The sequence below is a fragment of the Lonchura striata genome, chromosome 13, assembly GCF_050655825.1.
Source record: "Lonchura striata isolate lonStrDom1 chromosome 13, ASM5065582v1, whole genome shotgun sequence".
Taxonomy (NCBI): Eukaryota; Metazoa; Chordata; class Aves; order Passeriformes; family Estrildidae; genus Lonchura; species Lonchura striata.
Window position 1 is genome coordinate 5,163,229 of NC_140715.1, and position 20,684 is coordinate 5,183,912.

A 20,684-nucleotide genomic window follows, 5' to 3' on the forward strand; every position below is an offset into this window, starting at 1 on the left:
TGCCTCGCTCCATTTGTAACCTCCCACTGCTGTTGCACAGGCTCTGCAAGGAGGAGAAGGAGCTGAAAATGGAGCTGAAAATGGAAACTTGAGGCTCAGATGCTTGGAGGGGCTCAGGAGCCCGACTGAACCCATCACTCCCCAGAGAAGCAGGAGCTTCTGTTCCTCCTGGGCCCAGTGCCTTGCTCTCGTGCTCAGCACAGAGTGAGACATTCATGCTCCACCTTGGAGCAAAAGTAATTTTCATTAACTTGTTGAGGAAAGGAGACATAAAGACACAATTTAATTGCAAACCACAAGATTACAGTGTGAGATGAAGCCAGGGAAGAATGAAGAGGAAAAAGGAACAACAACTTGGTCTTATTTTTTAATTTGCATCCATTTAGCTGGCTGAAGGAGAGCTGGGTGAGGACATGGCAGTGCCATGGTGTGCCCTGCTGGATGGGATCCAGCCTCCCTCCCTGGGCATCACAGCTGGGATGTTGCATTGAGGATCTGGCTGGTTTGGACAGTCCCAGTGGCTGCAGCCTGGCCACTGGAGGGTGGAGGATGAGAGCCTGGTGTGCACGGAGCCATGGACATCAGTCCTGTGCCCAGGCCTGAGCTGTAGATTTCCTGCACCTGCTGCCCTGGGTGTTGCTTTTGGAGAATGCAGGAAGTTCTTGGGAAAGTGCATGGTAACAGGGGAGCACAAGGAGAGCAAACTGGGCTCCTCTTCAGCCCCTTACACACAGCAGCCTGGAACAGCCCACCCCTCCCCTGATCCCAGCTCTCCTTGCAAAGGGCAAGATGGAGAGGTGAGGGATGGGGCTCCAGAACCCCTCCAATCCTCCAGCTTCTTGCTGAAACTGCTAATTAAAGAGCCCATTTCACCAAACGATTTTTTTTTTCTGATATGAAAACTTTTCCATAAGGAACTAGTCCTGAATCCACCAACTCATTTCACATTTATTTTAAATCTAAGCTTTATATCATGTAGTTTCCTCCAGGGCTTGATTATCTTCTCAGTAAAAGCTCTGTTGTTCTGGTTTGTGGGACCTATATTTAGCCTTGCCTTAAGGTCTGTGCACCTCTCAGTACAGGGCTCAGAAGCTGCCACCTGAGCTCCTGGGCTTTCCTATTTATTTGGATCTATTAAACAAGTTACCATTTCTGTAATATCAAGGGCATTTTTCCAGCCACAGGCTGCCTACAAGCAGTAACTTGTTGCTGCAGAAATGGTCTCCTGGATCTCAGAAGTAATTTGGAGAGGGTCACTTTTCTAACAATGGCAAATTATATTTAAACAGGGAATCAAGGGCAAAGCCAGCCAAAGAGCCTTGTCCCTCTCTTTTATTGTGGTGGTACCTCAAGTCCTCATTCCCCATGTTTCCCACACATGTAATAAGGCATACACCCACTCAGCATATTTTTACATAAAAATACACAAAACAGGCAAAAGTGGGTGGGGACTTTGCCTTCGAAGGGAATTGAGAGGTGCACAGACATACCTGGTGCCCTGGTATGGCTGCAATTGTTATTTGATACACAGGGGGGTGTAAAGAGGTTGTGTGGAGAGAAGGGAGAGACAGAGAGAGAAACATCAGCACAGCTGGCAGCGAAATCCAGTCCAGGGAGAATCTCTGGGACGAAGGGGTCTCTCAGTGGAGGGCTGGAGGCTGGGATACACCATCCTGTGGGACTGGTGCCATTTTTCACCCTGTCATCTTTCTGGTGACACATCTCAGTACCGAGGCAGCGCTGTCCATCTGGAGGACACAAAGATCTGCCTGGCTGATCATCAGCTCCCTGCCAGTGTCCCCCTCTGCCAGTCCCACCAGAGGAACCCTGTGGTGCCTGCAGAGGCTCCCCTGTCTCCTGCACCCTGAGGGAAGGCCTCCTGGAGCTGGAGCTGCTGAGGAATGTGTTGGATGCTGTCTGTATCCGAGGAACGCCGCGTGTGAGTGGCGCGGCGAGCCAAGGCACGCGATCGGAATGATCAACGGGCAAAATCTGGGTGCTGAGGCACGGGCTGGAACATCTGATTGGAAGGCTGGGAGGAAAAAGGGAAGGCTGAATTGTTTATGGTTTGTTTTTCATTCATCATTCCTGCTTGTGTGGGTGGACAAGGAGTGAATGAGTTTCTCAGGGAGGGCAGCAAATAAAAAAGGCACACATTTCCTTGAAGGATGAGTAGATTTTTTCCTTTCTACTGCCTAGGTGAATATGTCAGGGGAAAGGGGCTGGAGGGAGCCCTAACAGCTTCTCTCCCAGATGGAGGAAACAGCTTGCTCTTGACTTTTTCCCTTTGATCATCATGTGCCAAGAGATAAAGTATTTTTTGGGGTGGGTTCCATCATAATAAAGTCCTGCTTTTTCTCCCTAAAGCAAATGTTCTCAACTTTTCTTTGGACTGTTGAGCATCTCATGGAATTACAGTGAGTTGATGCATTCCCAGCTGAGGGAAGAATGGCTGGCTGGATCAGGCCTCTGTGCTAGGATGCTCCATTTCTGGGAGAGACAGCACCGGTGCCTGCAGCTACAACCCTCAGTTCTGCTTTCCTCTGGCCTGGAAGTTGACATTAACAGGAAGGAGATATGTAGAAGTAGATGATTTTTAAGTTTTCTTCAAATCTGAGCCATTCTCTGATTCTGTGGTTAGTCAATGTCCAGGTTGGAGTCTCAGACTGAGCGCTGGGCTTTGCTTTTCCATACAATTCCTGTGTTCATCATTTATCACCTACTTTTCTCATTTCACCTCAGGCTCTGGTGGTGTCCCCCTGGTGCCAGGAGTCTGGGGTGTCCTGGTGAAGGGCTGGCTCCTGCCCACATGGGGCACTGATGCTCTCCATGGGCATCCCCAAACTGAACAAGCCAAATCCTTGCATAGGAGACATGGAGGTGGGAAAAACTGTTTGCAATGGATTTGATGACATTTGTGGGGCTTTTGTAAAACATCCAGAGCTTCCCTCTGGCAGGTCTGGGACCCTGGCAGGGGTCAGGAACCCCCCTGGAGAGAGCCCCCAGAGACACTGGCTGTGATCTCTGTCCATGGAAAAGAGTTTTCAACCTAACAGGATGAATTACAAACTCTGAGTGTTTGATATAAGTAATAATTAAGTGTGGCACGGGCGCAAAAGTAAAATTTTAGGATTCTAGATGAGGGGTCCAAAAGGGACAAGATGGAGGAAATTGGGTGTGTCTTGTCCTTTTTCTCCTTCTTCATGCCCCCCATGTCTCACTGTGGTGTTGGCATTTTTCTGTTGGTTCAGGCTGGGGACACACTGTCCAACGTAGGTGACAGATATTGGCACGTTCTTGTAAATCCAGCCCAGGGAGTTTCTGGTATTTAATGTTTGTAACATCCCACTGAGGGCAGAGCCCCACACGCTGCCCTGCAGGACAGAGCTGGGCAGGGCAGCAGAACATGTGGGAGATAAACAGAATAAACAACCTGGAAACCAGCACAGACCAATTATGGCTTCTGCTTTGGCAGTGGGGCAGAAAGACAGAGACTTTTTACAATCTGGGAATCATCAATACCTCAGATTCCGACAGGAATGTCCCATAGAGAGGGAAAGCAATGTTCCCTTGTCTGGGGTATGGGATGGTGTCTCCTGTATTTACCACCTGCACACCAGCAGGGCTTGGGGCTCCCTGCAGGATACAGCTGGTGCTGGGAAGGGCTGTGGGAGGTGGGGGGGCACCTTGCAATGCATTCATGGTTCTGAGGTTGGCCTGAAATGGGCAAGAGCTTAGCACAGCCCCATGCTGGATGACACAGGGAATGGCTGGACCTGTCTTAGGCTGGATATCAGGAAAAAGTTCTTCCTACAGAGGGTACTGGGCACTGCCAAGGCTCCCCAGGGAATGGGCATGCCCCCAAAGCTGCCAGAGCTCTAGAGCATTTGGAAAATGCTCTCAGGCACAGGGTGAGTTGTTGGGATGTCTTGTGCAGAGCCAGATGTTGGACTCAATGCTTCCCCTTCCAGCTCAGCACGTTCTGTGACTCTGCTTTGTTCCTCCTTACACCAAAAGCCCCACATGGGATTTGCAGGAGCAGACCTTCAACTGACACAGAGGAGGCTGAGCATCTGCAGCCTGTGGAGGATGCTGAACAAGGACAGCTCGCCTGCCTGTGCTGCTGGAGGTCAACACCTGTCCTTGCAGAAGAGCTGCAGGGCTCCCTGAAGAAGGGAGGGACACTGGGACACTGCCCTGTGTGGCATCTGCACCAGGCAGGGCTCTGTGCCAGGAGCTCCCTTGGCAGAGGGCAAGAGAGACCTGAGAGTTGCTTTGTGTTCAGGCATCTCTGGGAAATTGCAGGAACAAAATTAAAGGAGGTAAAAGAAAAACCAGCCCCCAGAACAATTACCTGAGGAACGAAAATCTCTGATGGTGCTGCTGAACTCTGGGGTGGCATCCAGGCTGAGTTCAGATTTTCCATCTCTGCCAGGATAGCAAGTATGATGGGTTTTCACAGTGGGGAGGTAGAGGAGAGGTGGGCTTTGGGTAAATTAAAACAGACCACAGACCCTCCTGGGGTCCCTGCCAACAGTTACCCTAGTCTGAAGGAAAGTATTTTTAAAATCGGTTATTTAAGCTTAATTCTCTCAAAGCCAGTGTTCAGGTTGTTCTGGTAACTGTACCAAGGACCTTGCTTTATTTATTTCATATGTCAAAATGCCCAAGGACCTATAGAAAATAATGATTTTTCTTTATGGGAAAAACTGCATAATGGGGGGAGAGGGATTTAGTCCTAAACCATTTCTGAAATTTTAAGAGAAAAGCAGCTGTCTCAAGTGATGAAAACCAGTTGACTTCACAAGAGTTAGGTTGAACAACAGGAAAAATACTGCTGAAAGCAGATGTGACCAGTGCCCTTGTTTGAGCCTAAGTGTTCGGGACTTCAAAATACCCCAGAGATAAAGAAAACCTGAATTTTTCAAAATTTCCCCAGAGGCCTCACAGGTATCTTGCACTGAGTTACTCACCTGGAGAACTGCGGTGGTCCCGCTGGGATTTCAGCCTGCAAAAACAGACAAGGATTAGCAACTCAGCTGCCTGGGCATGAAACTGCCCTTTCTGCTGAGGGGCAGGGTAGAGCAGGCGAGCTCCAGATGAAGTGATGCTATCGGGTATATCCTTCCTATTCAGGCAGAACCTCAGTTGCTGTCTGAACAAAATGATAGGGAAAGGGGAAATTCCACAGAGATGTATGTCAAAAGAAGAGAGAAGTCAGGTGGTTTCCCTGCTCCTCTGAGCAGCTTCCTGAATCTAAAATACTGTTCTTCCCTCTGCCGTGGGAAACACTTCTGGTCCCTTCTACCTCCACCTGCATTTCTCTGCAGTTCTGCGTGGTCACCAGTCAGGGGGAAAGAGAAAGCCTTCGGAAACATCTGAGACCAAAAAGCCGCAGAGAATCACGCTTAGCGAGAGGAAATGTGCACCAGAAGTAAATGGTCCCCGAGCCCTGCTGTGGGCACGCTGCGGGGCTCCCGGTGCACCACGGCCCTGCAATGGCAACGCTGCTCCGAGAGCTGTCAGCAGTCCCGGAGAGGGGAAGAGCAGCGGTCCTGGCTGGCACCAGAGCCCCGGGTGCGTGTGCTGGGGCTGTGCCCTCTTGTGCCAGGGTGGGACAGCGCTGCCTCCCGCCCCGAGCCGGGGAAACACGAGCAGAGGCTACGCCCCATGCCTGGGCTGGGCTGGGCACAGCGGCTCTGCTCCTTTCCCGTTTTTCCTGACGGTTCTGGCTGCGCTATGTTAAATGGAAGCAAATCCAGGTCCTGCCATCTGTGCTCCTTTGCTCTCACTCAAAGAGAGTGGGCTCAAAGACTCATCCCTTGAGGTTTGCTGAGGGGTTTCCTCGGGGCCCTAAAGCACAGGGACTGTTGCAGTCTGTGCCCAGAGCCATCGCCCTTCTGCCTCCAGGTCACCTCCGTGGGATGGGACTATGGCCGCTCCCCTTCAACACAGAATCCAGTGCAGCAACAACCACAAAATCCCCCGCTGCTGCTAATTGAGCATTTCAGCTCCCTTTCGCACCGCCTGGGCAAGCGACGCTTTGCGAGTGCAGATGCTTCAGGATCAGCCTCGGGAATAAACCCAAACAAGCACATTTTGGAGCTTAAAGCGACTCCTCCTGGAAGCCACTGCAGGGAAAAGCATTTGTTTATTAACGAGAGGCAGCAGGAACAGGCATGAAAGGCGGCTTTGTCTCCTCGGCCACTGCGTGTTCCGTTTGTCTCTATGTTAATGTCTTTCCTTCAGGTGTGCAGGGAATCTCGGGCACAAATCTCCCAGCTCCATAAAACCATCGGGAAAGAGGAATCCCCGGCTCCCGGGCCCTGCGCATCGCGGAACCCCCGTGTCACCTGCAGCCGCCCCCAAATGAGCGCATCCTTGATCGCCTCTGCGGGGAAAAGGGGGGTTCTGCCAACGCCTCGGTTGGCTCCATGGGCGGATGGAGGGAACGCGATCTGCCTCCATCCCCGGGGACCCCCAGGGACGCGGGGATCCCCACCGCAGCGGGCATCCCCGGGGGGAGTCCCCGGGCAGGGAATCACCTTTCCGGGGGGGTGCGGGGGTCAGCATCCCGGGGGCAGGGGCAGCTGAGGGAGCATCCCGCCTCCTCCTCCCCGCGCCGCGCCGCGCCAGTGCCTGTGCCGGTGCCGCGCCAGGCCGTGCCGCTGCCGTGCCGTGCCGGTGCCGCTCCGTGCCGTGCCGGTGCCGTGCCGTACCGTGCCGTGCCACCCCGCGCCGTGCCGTGCCGCCCCGTGCCGTGCCGTGCCGCCCCGCGTCGCGCCGCTCCGCTCCGCCCCGCCGCGCCCGCCGCGCCGCAGCCCCGCAGCCCGGCCCCGCAGCCCGGCCGCCGCCGCAGGGCCGGCGGGCAGCGAGCGGCAGCCGGCGGCATGAGGCGCGACCCGGCGCCCGGCTTCTCCATGCTGCTCTTCGGCGTCTCCCTCGCCTGCTACTCGCCCAGCCTCAAGTCGGTGCAGGACCAGGCGTACACGGCGGCGGTGGTGCTGGAGGGCAAGGTGCAGTCCGTGGGCCCCCCCGCCGGCGGCAATGACAGCCGCGGCGCCGGGCCCGCCGGGGGGGTCTTGGTCAAGGTGCTCGACCTGTGGCCCCTCAACAGCGGGGGGCTGCAGCGGGAGCAGCTCATCAGCGTGGGCTCCAAGGCGCCCTGCTTCAAAGTGAAGCGCAACCACCGCTACATCTTCTTCCTGGAGCCCACCGAGGAGCCGCTCGTCTTCCGCACCGCCTTCGCTCCGCTCGACACCAGCGGCAAGAACCTCAAGCGGGACGTGGCGCGGATCCTCTGCGCCGACTGCGGTACGGGCCGCGCCGCGGCGGCGGGGGGCGGCGGGGGGCGATGGCGGAGCGGCGGCGGGAGCGCTGGCCCGCGTCCCGGGCAGGCGCGGGGCGACAGGTCCGTACCGCTGGGACCTACGGGGGACAGGCGCCCGGCGATCATCCCCCCACTTCGCCCCCGGTGGGCCCCGGGAGCCGCGCCTGCACCGGGGGAGATGCGATGCGATGCGGCGCGGTGCGATACGATAGGATACGATACGATACGATGAGCTCCGCGCGGCCCGGCCGCCGCAGCCGCGCTCCCCCCATTCCCCGGCCCCGGGGCTCCTCGCTCGCCCGGCTCAAGGGCCGGTAGCCCCAGCCCGGCGCCGCGCCAGCAGCGCAGACCCGGGCCCGGTGCGGGGAGTGCCCGCAGCCCGCGGCCGCCCGGCGCTCGGTGATGCCGCGCGGGAGCCCTCGGGCTCAGCGCGGTCCCAGCGCCCCGGTGCCTCTCCCCTCGGGGGCCTCGGCCGTGGCAGCCCTGCCGGGAGAGCTGCCGGCCTGCGGGGGCTCCGGTCACTCCGGCCGCGACCCCCGCCCCGGGCGCGTTCCCTGCTGCGGAGGGGGCCGGGCCCGGGATGCGGGGCTGGGACAGGGGCAGCGCTCCAGGTGCGCCCTAAGAGCGGGGAAGTTTTGCGTCTTCCAAAATAACGGCCTCGCGAGGGGGGGAAGTTGTTTTTTCTTTTGTTCGTTCCGCGCATTTCGGTGTTTCCGATCACGGCACTCGTGCGGTGGCTTGTGCTGTTCTTCCAGCACCTCTGGAAACGCGGTTATGAAATGACTTCAACGGGAAGTGCCCGCCGGAGCGTCCCCGCTTTTGTTCCTGGATTTTCCTTGCTGTCCTCTGGCAGGTGAACACCTGCGAAGGGCTGGGCGGTGGGGACCAGGCGAGGACAATGCCTGCATTTTCCCAGGGTTTGGATCTGAGCTGACAAAAATGCACGGCTGGCCCTTCATCCAGCCTGAATGCTGGATACTGTGTCAGAAAATCTGGAGAAGGACGGTGTTAACCCGGAGAGCTCTGAGCGCCGTGCCGTGCCCTCAGCAAGGGTTTGAATTCCTCGTTTTTGGTGTGTTATGAGGATATACAGGGTGTACCTCCAGGGAATCCAGGCTCCCCACTCAATGTTAATACACTGCATTCTCATCAGGTTAATTGGCCTTTTGCCTCATTAAAAGCGAGGTACTTTGTCAAGTTATACTTAGCTCTGTAATGACCATATGTGTACTGCTCTGTGGTGGTTGTTGTGGTATTAACTGTGTGTTTCTGGGGCAAATACTCTGCCATTTGGGACTGCTGACCCCGCATTGTGAAAGCTAGACCTGTCTCTTTTTTTAGTTATCCAGAAGATAAATTTAGAAGCTTGCATTTCCTGGGAGAAAGGTGGAACCTTCCACATCATAATATGTTGTTGAGGAAAATGGGCTAGGACTGTGTGCAAGAAAACTAATTTGGGAGACACTAATTTCATGTTCATCTGTATATGGGCCATCGTGGACAGAGAGGATTTAGTGAAAGAGCTGTGGTAAAGACAAGAGAAAAGTAAATGGGGGAATTTCTCAGGACTGTGGTCTCATTGTCAGGGAAAAACACAGCAAAAGGTACGTGGCTTTTATTGCCTTTTTTTTTTTTTTTTTTTTTTTTTTAAGATCAAAAAAGGATTCTGAACTTGTGCATCTCTGAGCAGCAGGGTTTGACTTTAAGGGGAATGGAGGCTGTTCTGTGGCATCCTGGCTCAGGCCCAAAGCGTTAATGTGTGGGCTGATGTAACAACAAGTTAAGGGTTGTCATTCTGTCGTGACACCTCCTTGGAGCTGATGCTTTTGTTTCTGTGTGGCTCTGATGGGCTGATTCGCCTCCCTGGCTGAGGGACACTGCAGATTGGTGGGAGCCTTGTCTCAGCAGAGCTCGATGGCAGATTCCAAAGGAAAAATAAAATCTGGTGGTTGGGAAATGTCATAGCTGTGGTTTGCTTTGGTGATGAAGATGAAATGGGAGCCTCAGCTTGCTGAACTGGTGGTTCCCTGAGCACTTCATGCTCTTGGTCCAGCTGGGAGGTTACTTCTGAAGGTGACTTTCCTGGCGGGATCTTCTGATTTGTAGCACCCGAGCTGCTGGAAAGATGTGTGAACTGGGAAACCACGGTTTGCCTTCCTGCTCTGTGGTTTGTGCTGGGAGGGGAGATCCAAAAGGGTGAAGGGGTATTTCCCATTCTTGCTGCACACAGGGGTAGTGAGAACTCCAGAGCTGGCAGGGGGTGAATGTCCAGGCACGAGGAGCACTCTGAGGGACAGCTGGGCTGCAGCTGTATGAGGGATGTTACGGAGCTGGGGGACAGATGGTGGGGTCACTTCTGAGCGGGAAGGGAGGACCTTGTGGCTCTGATCACTCCAATCCCCCCACTCCCAAAGATGGAGGCCTCACAGGACTATCTTCTCCCTGCTCTGGCTCTGTGCCTGGGTCTGTTTTCCAGTGATTCATCCCCTTCTCACCGGCTAAGATGCTGTGTGTCTCCTGCTCTTGCTGCGTGCCGAGGTCCGGGATGCGATGCAGGACTAGAGTGCGATGGGAGCATCCATGTCTCTGTCCAAGGAGCAGTCTCTGCTGTTTGCACATGTCACTTAGAGGAGAGAAAGTGGGTGCTGAGACTCTGCATGAGTGAAGAAGTTTTCCCCAGAGCAGAGCCAGGAGGACTGAGGTGAGAGAAGGATGGCCTGGGATATGGGGGACAGACCAGGAATGCCAGTCTGCGTGCCTGCTGTGTGTGGGGTCTGAGCTGGGCTGCTTCTTGTATGTCCCCTGAGCAGAGATCCAGGGAGGGGGATTCTCACTTCGGCCATCTCACTGCTGGGCAGGCTCTGAAGGCTGAATCTTCCCACCTGCAAACCCCAGACAGGTGCAGCCTCTGCAGCTCTGTCCAGCTATGGTTTTCATCCCTCTGGAACACAGGGAGCAGCTGGTCCTGGGGCCTGGCATCCTGCAGGTCTCACCACCCACTTGTCCATCTTAAAACCTCTTTTGCACTGGGAGTATTATTGGGGCTTTTTTCATACTGTTATATAACGATTCCTGCTATTGCTTCTCCTCCTGTCTCTTTTCTTTGTATCTTCTAGCTCCTTAATTTTGGATGGTCTCATATCTCCTCTGTGCCTACACACACAGATCAAGGAGGAGGAAATAGGTGCAAGACACGGCGCTGGCTCTCATTGGTGAAGGAGCTGGTGACATTATCCCCACTGGAACAACTCCTGATCTGAATCCAGAAAGGGGCTTGTGGTCCTCATCCTCCTGATCTTTAGGGGTGGCTTGTGTCAGCATCTGCTTCCCACTCTGTGTGAATTCCCTCTACCTGTGCAAAAGCTTTATGTGCGGATATTTTGTACACAGGAGAGTGTGGATTTAACCTGTCCAGGCTCTGATCTCTGCTTTCGCAGAGGAACAAATGTCTTCCTTCCTCCATATGCAGCGAGTTGCAAAGTAGCTTTAATTAGAGCTTGTACGTCTCCTGAAGCACCTCACCGAAAACGCTGCTGAGCTCCAGGACGAGGTCTGCTGCTCGCCTGTGGGATTAGCTAGCTTAGCCTGGGCAGGTAATCTGGTGCTGGCAGATCCCTGGGAGGATTTGCAGGCAGAGGACCTGTTGTTGTAACTGGTACTTCTTGTGAGATGAGGTATTTATTTTATTTCCAGTCCGAAGGTGTCTTGGTCCTAGTGGGAATCAGGAACGTGCTGAGGCTGTGGCATTGGCCTCGGTGGCCACATAATGCTGGGAGCTGTTTATCCTGGAGCAGGTTGGTTAGAGCTGGCCTGTGAGGGGAGGAGAGAGGTCGGATTTTGAAGTGCCCGCTGGAAAATACAGCCCTTTGGATTACAGTGTAGGTGTTGCTGCCTGAAATAGCACTGGCAACTTTGGACCAGCAGCTCATGCAAAAATATCCTTCTTCACTATCCTGCAGATCATTGGAAGCCAGGCAGGCACAGGGGAGGGGTGTGGGTGGGCTCCAGCTGCTGGTGATGGTACTCTGCCTTCATCCCAGGACAGCTGTGGAGCACAGAGCAGTAAAGCTGGATTTTCTCACACACCACCTTACTAATTAGAGCTGTCTGAAACTATTTCTCACCACCTTCAGAAAATCACACTTCCTTGGGTTTGCAGAAGAGCAAAAACTTGCTTCCTTCTTGCCTTGAGTTTCTGCAGATGGGGAATGGTCACTCGCTGCAGACAGCTTTGACCTCTTGCAAGGGTGGCACAATTCTGGGTGCTCTCCTAAATCCTCTCATACAGGATTTGGTCTGGAGTGGACCTGGGGTGGCTGGGTCCTCAAGGCCAGGCCAGCTCCTTGTCTCCCAGATGAGCCATCCAGGAACTGGCAACTGGAACTTTGCTCTGCCGAAGCTGCAGGTCCAAGTGACTTCAGTGGTGCCTGACACAACAGAGATTTTCCCTCTCAGACTTGTGCCATGTGTGCAGCAAAGCCTGGCTTGTTTCTCAGTCCCCCTTTCAGAAATGTTTGACTAAATAAAGCATCTCCCCAAGGATCTCCATGAGTAAGATGAGACTAAAACAGCTTCTGAGTGATCCTAGCAGTGCTGATTTCTCTATCTGGGGCTGCTCCATGCCCAGCCCAGGCCCCAGCTGCTGCTGGTGGCTCTTTGTGCTCCACCAGCTGACAGCCCTTAGATATGGGTCCTGAAGCAGAACGCCCTTTCTAAATCACAGGCAACACCTTGACTTGGGTTTGGACCTGGATCAGAAACTGGTGCATGCTTGGGAGCACAGAGGCAATAAACTGCATCACCAGGCAAAAAGGGAGCCATGCTCTGCCACAGCTGAGCTCCCCGCTTCGTTTGGGCTGTGTAAGGTGCACCACGGGCACCAGGGCCTGGAGCCTTCAAGCACTTGGCACACCCCAAAATCTGCTGCAAAGTGCCACAAGGGATGGGTTTTGGTACCGTGCTGCTGGGCTGAGGGTGGCTCTCCCAGCAGACTGAGGGGGTGGCGAGTTCCCCTGCTCATGTGGCATGGCTCCTACGCAGAGCGGCTGCTGCTTTGCCAGCTTTGGGGCACTGGATTCTGCTGCTGGAGCTGCCTCATCTCCATTCCCCTCCTGAGTCAATGTGTGACGCTGCTGAGCGTAAATGGGGGCTGTGCTGGCCCTGGCACGGTACCTGGGCTTCCCCAGGTCAGCTGTGCTGGCCCAGGGCAGGTGATGGTGCAGACGCAGGGAGGAACACGGAGCTGAGAGATGCACTCGGCCAGGAGGAGCTCCCGGAGACTGATCTGTGGGGGCAGCAGGTTTGGGAGGCTGCGAGCCCGTGGGCGACTCTGGTCGTCTGAGGAATTGTCACTGCATAGGAGCCTGAGCGACAAAGTGCTGGGAGGTGAGGAAATGCCTCTGCTGAGCCGGGAGCTGACGGGGCTGTCTGGCAGCTCCCGTGGCTGCTCCCGTGCCCGCTCCGTGCCCTGTGCGCAACCTGGGCAGCGCTGCCGGCGCTGGGCTGGGCGCAGCAGAGCTGCCAGCACATCCTGCCCCTCTCTGCTGCTCAGAGGAGGCTGCCAGGATGAGAGTCCCCCCCTCCCCAAGTGCTGGACCGCCCTGTGGTGCCCAAACCTTCGCTTGGAGGCTGTGCCCCGCTCCCTGGTGCGGTGTTCTCGGCGCCGTGAGCCGCTCTGTCCGGCGCAGATGGCACAGGACGCCTGTCCTCGGCAGGGGCTCGGCGGATGCGTGCGGTGAGGGGAGGCTCTGGAGGAAGCTCATCTCCCTGGAAACTTTGGCAGCCAGGCATCTGCTTGCCTACTGAATTGGGTGTGCAGCAGTTGAACCCCAGCACCTCTCAGCACTAAACGTCTCTGCCCTGGGGGGTGGTGGAGAGGTCTGCCAACTGCCCAAAATTTTGGGGATAGAGTACTGAGACGGCAAGGGTAGGCTAGCGATGAAAAGGAAGATGAATCACTGTGCTGCTCTTTCTCTGCTGAATGACCATGCTCCCAGAACTTGGCTGCTGCAGCTTGGAGCTGGGCTGTGTGCTGCAAAGGCTGGGCTGAAGGGCCAGTAAAAACTGCTCTTGTTGAATCCCCATGGTCCAGCTCCACCGTGGATATGACCCTGACCATTCTAGAGGATGGAAAATATAAGGTACCCCAGAAGATTGGTCCTAGAGGGGAGCACATTATTTTAATCTTGAATGTTGCAGCTCAGGGACAAGGTTCTTCTGCCCACAGCAGCTCTACCTGGCTTGGACAGTCCTTGAATTCTCTTTGTTGCAGTTGGTGGCCAAAGTGGCTCTCTCTGATCCTCCCACCTGCCCCACACCCATTGCCTGCAGTAGGACAGTGCCTTCCTTCCCTGTATTCCTGCCACTGTTTGCTGGCCTCTGGAGGGCAACTGAGCTCATCCTTTCAGGCTGTAGCATGTGTTCTGGTTTTGCAGGAGTAATACTTCATCTTTGGTGACCTCCTGGGCAGAGCTGGCTGCTGCTGTCTCTGGGCACAGCACCTCTCTGTGATGGGACACACGTGCCTGATGAGTAGAGATGTGTCACACTTGTGACAGAGCACTCAGCTCCCACCCTGCTGCCCCCCTCTCTCTCCCTGTCCTGATGTTAGGGAACTGTCCTTTGCCGTCTTGATGAAGGTGAGAACTCTGGGAAAGCCTTCCCAACGGGCTCAGGTGCTGGATATGAGCCTGTAGGATCTGCAGGTGAGAGCAGAGCCCCAGGGCTGGTGGAAAGCAGATCTTGGATGTGATGGTTTTCTAGGGCAGGTCTAGATGGGCAGTGCCGTGCCTGATGGCTTGTGGAAAGGCTGAGGAGGATGGGAATGCTTTGCAGAGCCTGTGGAAGGACACACTGTACTACTTAGTGGGAGAGCTAGTCAGGCCCTGCCAATGTGGGGTCGGAAGGCAGGTATTTGCATTCATTATAATCAATCACTGCTCGTCCTCTTTCTCTAATGGCTCGGTAATGACAGAACGCTGCTCAGGAGCCTCTCGGTGGTCTCAGGGCAGGCAGATGGCTTGGCAGGAGGGTAGGGACTGGAATTAGCTCTGTTTTCTGGGCTGCCTCAAAGTTGGCAGTGACGCACGAGCCCTGGCTGCTGCCCTGGCCGGAGCCTGTCCCCGCCGGACCCCGGCTCCCGCTGCCGCAGCGGCCGCTGCTGCTCGGGGTGGGCAGCCCTGGGGCAGGCCAAGGGGATTCAGCATCAGGCACAGCCTTTACTGCCAGCCTGTGCCAGTGGGATGTGGCCTTTGCCATCGTGCAGAGGTGTGTGGGTGTGTGATTAGCAAAAACACTCATTAGCCCTGGGAGTGTGACAGGGAGCATGAGCCTTAGGTGAGGATGCCTTGCCTGGGGGTCGGATCTTCCACAGGGGTCCATGGGATGGTAATAACAGCAAGGGTAGGAGTGAGTGCTCCTGGCCCTTGTCTGGACCTGCTGCTGTAGGTGTTCCCCTCCCACCCCTCCAGTCTTCCTCAGCTGCCCTTCTGTGTGCCTTGGTGCAGAGGAGAAAAGAAGTGTGGTTATGTCTGGCTGTCTCCCCATGGCTGCTCTCAGCCTTCAGCCAGGCTGGCACATGCTGGGAGTCCAGCTGAAGTCACCAGCATCCCTGGGAAGTTCCTCTGCCAGTGGGGTCTCAGCCACCTTCTCCCTGTATCTCTGCTGGGAGAAGGATCTGTCTTCCCATCCTGGCTGCCAGGCTGGCTCACCCCAGCCTTGGGGTCCATGGGGAGCTGCCTGCTGAGGCTGGTGGGATCTGGGGAACATCAGGGACTCCTCTCATGCATGATGGGACACCCACTGCCTGCCTGGGCTGGAATGAAGAAGAAATTTCTGTCCTTGGGGGAACTGGCATGGACAGCTTTGAGAAGACCTTTCTTACAGCACTGGAAAGCCTGAATCCCACAGATACATCCCTAAATATGCAGAGCTGAGGCATCACGAAGGTGCTGGAGGAGTTTCCCTGCCAGGTCCTTCCTGCAGCTCCTGGCTTGTCTTGGCACTCTCTGTGTGCAGCAGGAGGAGGCACATTCCAACAGCAACACTCTCAGCTCTGCTGATGGGCAAACATCAAACGAGTGTTCCCAATGATGCCCTGACCTTGAGTGTTCCCAGAAGATGCCTTGGTGTCAGTAAATGGGGCTGCAGCTGGGGTGGAGGTCTGTGGTACACCAGGATTGATCTTCTTTGGTCCTTTCTGCCTAGGTTGGTGATTTAAGCTGGTCCTGCTGGTGTGGGGATACAAGAGGCTGGATGGCTGTTGATTTGTAGGATGGCTGTCATTCTTCCTTGGGAATTCAGGCACAACAGCAACTGCAAGCTCTGGTAAATATTGCAGGACCCACAGGCCAGATGATGCCCATATAGGATTACAGGGAAGGAGGGAAAAACCTAGTAGGAGTCAGGTATTCCAGTGGATTTGGGAGGCTCAGATGTGGCTGAGATTCTGGAAAAAAGCCTTGAGGGTTTTGAGTATTGGGTAGGATATAGCAGTAGATGTTGAGTGATTTGGTTGGGAATTAGGACTTTTTCTATACCTACAGGAACTGTGGTGCTGCTGATGGGAGGCAGCAGGCAGGGGGTGACTCAAAGGTCCTTCTGGCACACAGAGCCTCACTGCAGGGTGCTGTGGGGCACTGGGGGGAAGGATCAGGGGGTCTCTGAGGCCATGCCTGCATGTGCAGCAGGGTTGGGGTGCAGCTGCTGATTCTGCAGCTCCCACATACCTCGATGCCAGGATGGGTTGCACTGGGTGAGGCACGGCCTGTGCTGAGGCAGTGCTGGGTGTTAGCCCCAGGAGAGGTGTGCTGTGATCAGTAATTCCTCTGTGCAGCCTGATCTCCATCACCTGGACCATGAGAAGGAGCTTTGTGGCACATCCAGCCCGTTCAGCGTAGGGATGCTCTGGGTGGGGGCTGCTCTCAGGTGCTGGCCACACTCACTGCAGCCGGGGGTGTTCGTGTGGCTTCGTGCTCTGGAGGGAACCCAGGCAGGCAAGGGGGCTGTGCTTGGAGACTTGGTTCAGGTCCATTTGTGCCATTGATCACAAGAAATCTTCTTAGCATCCCCACACTGTGATTCCCTGCCTGAGAAGCAGGAAGGATGCTGCTTTGCACGCTCTTCTAGGGAGCAGGCAGAAACTGGCAGTGTGCTGGGTTCCCAACAGTGTGTCAGCACCAGAAATCACCAGAAATGGAAACAAAACCCTCCCCTCCCTCCAGCGGTGGTCACTGATGCACCTCAGTCCTGGTGCAGGGCTGTCCCTCTGCCAGCTGCTGCTCTGTGGGCTGGCAGACCTGGCTATAAGGGAAGCAGACCCTGCAGGGGCTCTCTGTGCACTTGGGGGCATCTGAGTTGGTGTTTGGGGTTGGAGGCCACCTGCCTTGCCCCTGAAAAGGGTCTGCAAGAGACTTGCAAAGTATCAGCCAGCAGAGTGCTGTCTCTCCTTGGGTGGCCACCTCGTTGGGAATGTTTCCCAGCCCAGCTCAGCTCCCAGCAGAGGTGTTAGATCCACAAGGACAGAAACTTGCCGTGCCCAGCCCTGCCTCTGATCTGCAGCAGCACGCTCCATCTGTGTGGGGGAGCTGTGACGTGTGAGAAGACGATTTCTGTCAGTCCATTCCTGGTGACATGCAGGCTTCTGGCATCCAGGCTGTTTTCCTGGTGCTCAGCACTAGCTGGGAGTACTGGCAGCAAGCACGGATCCCCGAGGGCACTTGATGCTGCATGATGGTGTGGAGAGAGGATTTCCCAAGCTGCTGGAGGGCTGAGCAGCTCTGTGGTGCTCGCTGTGATGAAGGATGCTCGGCTGAGGCAGGCTGCTCTGCTGATGCCTGTGAACTTCTGTAGCTGCTGCACGGGGCTGAGAAGGTCAGGGGTGTTTTGTGGCTTGAAATGACCCTTAGAGCTGCCAGCAGGACCCATTCCCCAGTCCTCTGTGATGCCATTGTCAGTGTCACTGGCAGGTGATCCAAACCCACCCAGGCAGGGGTTTTCTTCAGCAGGCTCTTCCCAGGGAGAGGACAGACAAGTGGACTCTGTGCCCGTGCTGAGCCAGCGAATCCAGGGGCCCTCCTGCCTCGGGGGGCAGCTGGCTCCAGGCCTCTCCTTCCTTCCCAAGCACTGCAGGCTGGATCACCTCCTGCTCCTGTCGTCAGAGCAGGGGCAGGGAGCCCCGAGCTGTCACACCAGGGCAGCACAGGTGCGAGGAGGCAGAGGGAATCCTGCCTGCAGTGTGATACACCTGTGGAGAAAACAGCTGCGTGTGCCAAGAACACACGTGATGTCACTGCAGCCAGACAGGTGACAGGGAACAAAATCACTGCTCCTGCAGCAAGGAGGCTCCGGATGCTTCTTGGAGCAAGGAGAGGAAATGCCTTCCTGTGGTGAAGTTTGACACTGGCTGATGGGTGATGAGACCAGCAAACATCATATTTAGATGTTAAAGCATCCAGGAGGGAGCTGGTAATTCCCAAACCATACCTAGATGGAGAAGGTTCTGGCTTCAGAAGGGCAGATGGGTGTCAGAATCTGTTGATGATTCTGAGATTGTAGAAAGTCTCTGTCTCTCTGCCCCCCTGCCAAAGCAGAAGCCATAATTGGTCTGTGCTGGTTTCCAGGTTGTTTATTCTGTTTATCTCTCACATGTTCTGCTGCCCTGCCCAGCTCTGTCCTGCAGGGCAGCGTGTGGGGCTCTGCCCTCAGTGGGATGTTACAAACATTAAATACCAGAAACTCCCTGGGCTGCATTTACAAGAACGTGCCAATATCTGTCACCTGCGTTGGACAGTGTGTCCCCAGCCTGAACCAACAGAAAAATGCCAACACCACAGTGAGACATGGGGGGCATGAAGAAGGAGAAAAAGGACAAGGCACACCCAATTTCCTCCAGCTTGTCCCCTTTGGACCCCTCATCTAGAATCCTAAAATTTTACTTTTGCACCCGTGCCACACTTAATTATTACTTATATCAAACACTCAGAGCTGGTAATTCATCCTGTAAGATTGAAAACTCTTTTCCATGGACAGAGATCACAGCCAGTGTCTCTGGGGGCTCTGTCCAGGGGGGCTCCTGACCCCTGCCAGGGTCCCAGGGCAGCCAGGGCAGCCAGAGGGAAGCCCTGGATTCCCACAGATGGGCACACTGGAAGGTGCACTGGGAAGCTGTGACCTTTTGAAACTATCCTGCTGGGACAATGGCTGTGGTTTTCCCTCACTGGCTGATGCTGACAGTTGCCTGTTGTCCGTGTTGGATGTTGGCTGCAAGTTTGCTGCTGCCATCAGGAGCTCCTGGGGCTGGAGGAGGCTCCTCAAGCCATGGTGCCAGGCAGCTCTGAGCTGGGGAGAGGGGGCTGGTGCTCTCCTCTGCTCTGGATGCCGGGGAGGCGTGTGCTGTGTGTGCTCTGCTGTAGGGTGGCACCTCTGGGACAGGTCACTCAGTCCCTGCCCCTGCACAGATGCCTGCAGGCCCTGTGGCTAGGAAGAGGGATGCTGAGACATTGTGATGATGAGGCCACCTCCAGCTGGGATGTTTCCTCGTGTTGCACAAGACTTACTGAAAGCCTCGTGTGAACCTGCTGGGAGGGGGTGCATGGATGAGCTCCTTTTCCCATCATCTCTTCCGTAACTCAGTGTCCTTTCCTGTCATTCGGCCTTCAGGGAATTTCCCACCCCTCAGGCTGTGTCCCAGAGCCAGGAGAGCAGGACTAGCCCCTTCCTCCCCTGAGCAGGCAATCCAGCCCTTGGTGCTTCCCTTCCTGGGCTTGTGGGGTGTCAAATTAAAGCTGCCCTGGAGCACAGCACAGCTGAGCTCTGGCTCTGGCCCAAGGAGGCTGCAGAGCCCAAGGTGGCTCATTCCAGTATGAAATGGGTCAGGCCAGGGGCCTTTCCAGAGATCCCAGCAGCGTGAGCAGAGCCAGCAGTGGAGCTCTGCTTTGGGCTGGCTGTGTGAGGAGCAGGGTCAGCCACGTCCCACTCTGCCAGCTCCGCTGCCACCAGAGGCAAAACCTGGTGCCATGGCACAGCTCCAGGCACGGAGCACCTGCAGCCAGGCTGGAGGAAGGACGAGTGGTCAGGGGTGGGCAGTGTGTGCGTGGGAGGACCATGCACTGGGCATCACCTGCTAAAAGCTAAGTTGTACCGGGCGTGTGGTGCTCCTGGAGAATTATCAGATCAGTGTGGAGCCTGTGGAACACACATCCATGTCCCTGGGGCAGAAACCTGCCCAGCAGTGGGGCCTGGAGGTTTGGAGATGTTTCCTGTGGCAGACACACCTGCCAGCAAGCGAGGCTGGGAACAGGATTTTATCTGGAGCATTTTTATGTTGGGCTGAACTCATCTTCTGTTGGAGAGTGGGGGAATGGCAGAAAGTGGGGGGGGGGGTCATCTTCTGGCTGCTGCACCTGAGGGGAACCCTCCTCGAATTCTTATTTTCATGGATGATATTCTTCAAAATAATGGGTTTTTCTCTTTCTCTCTGTAACAGATGACACGGGAAACCCTTCTGCAAGGAAGTAAATTCTGCCTGTCACGGTGGCTTTCATTTGGCAGTATTGAATTTCCTTCCATGCTGCTGTTGTCTTTCTCTTTTCCCCCTTCTCTCCCGCCCACACACACTCTTTTCCATCGTACATCCTCAGCTTTCAGAATGATAATTGCAGCTGAGTGAAGAAAACCCTAACATGTTTTGAAGGATGGCTTCAGTGCCTTTTTCTGCAGTGTTCTCTGAGTCTGCACCCTGTTTGAAAATGTGAAGGTGTTTCGATGACCTTTTTTCCATTTGGACCTATTTTTTTGAGGCTATTTCCCACAAGTTCCTGGAAATCTCCTTCTTTCCTTTTCCAAAAGCAGCTGAGTGAGCTGTGGGGGCTCAGGGAGGACCTTCTTGCTCTCTGCAAATCCCTGACAGGAGGGGTGGAGCTGGGGGGGGGGGATTGGGGGTTGGTCTCTTCTCCCAGGTAACAAGCAACCTCAAGGTGTGCCATGGGAGGTTTAAATTGGATACTGGGGAAAACTTCTTCACTGAAAGGAAGGTCAGGCATTGAAACAGGCTGCTCAGAACAGTGGTGGAGGCATCATCCTCGGAAACGTTTAAAAAATGCATGGGTGTAGCACCTGGGAATGTGGTTTAGTGCTGAACACGGTGGTGCTGGGTTAAGGGTTGAACTTGATGATTTTAGAGCTCTTTTCCAACCACAGCAGTTCTGTGGTTCTTCTCATGGTGGGACTGCGAGCGCAGTGATGCTTCTGCCCATGCACCACGTTCTGGGACAAGCAGGACAGAGGAGGCCAAGAGCCCTGCCTGGGGCTCCTTGCTCTGCTGCTCAGAGCTCTGTGAGCAGCTGCTGGACCCAGG

The 20,684-nt window shown here is 55.2% G+C and overlaps 2 protein-coding genes across 7 annotated transcripts in view; one reads left to right on the forward strand and one right to left on the reverse strand.

Annotated features, from left to right (window-relative positions):
- Positions 1–266: 266 nt before the first annotated feature.
- Positions 267–6,892, reverse strand: LOC144247139 (uncharacterized). Its single transcript, XM_085591669.1, has 5 exons — positions 6,888–6,892; positions 6,546–6,791; positions 4,974–5,008; positions 4,355–4,428; positions 267–2,032 (listed from the first exon to the last, which is right to left on the reverse strand). The coding sequence occupies exons 1-5, from the start codon at positions 6,890–6,892 to the stop codon at positions 1,979–1,981; spliced, it is 414 nt and encodes a 137-aa protein (XP_085447795.1). The 3' UTR covers positions 267–1,978.
- NRG2 (neuregulin 2) overlaps positions 6,848–20,684 on the forward strand; it is a 154,833-nt gene continuing 140,996 nt past the window's right edge. For 3 of the 6 annotated variants that reach the window (XM_085590974.1, XM_031506032.3, XM_085590975.1), the window contains exon 1: positions 6,848–7,314. In XM_085590974.1, coding sequence (XP_085447100.1) covers positions 6,891–7,314 — 424 coding nt within the window. In that variant the 5' untranslated portion in view covers positions 6,848–6,890. The remainder of the gene's footprint in view (positions 7,315–20,684) is intronic. The other 3 variants (XM_085590976.1, XM_021531870.4, XM_085590980.1) reach the window with 1 other exon arrangement.

Excerpts from the sequence above, each read along its gene's own strand:
- LOC144247139 (XM_085591669.1), bottom strand. Across the intron at positions 5,009-6,545 it reads CCCCGCACCCCCCCGGAAAG|GCTGAAATCCCAGCGGGACC; the intron begins GTGATTCCCTGC and ends CTGTTTTTGCAG. Across the intron at positions 2,033-4,354 it reads CAGAGATTTTCGTTCCTCAG|CCTTCCAATCAGATGTTCCA; the intron begins GTAATTGTTCTG and ends TTTTCCTCCCAG.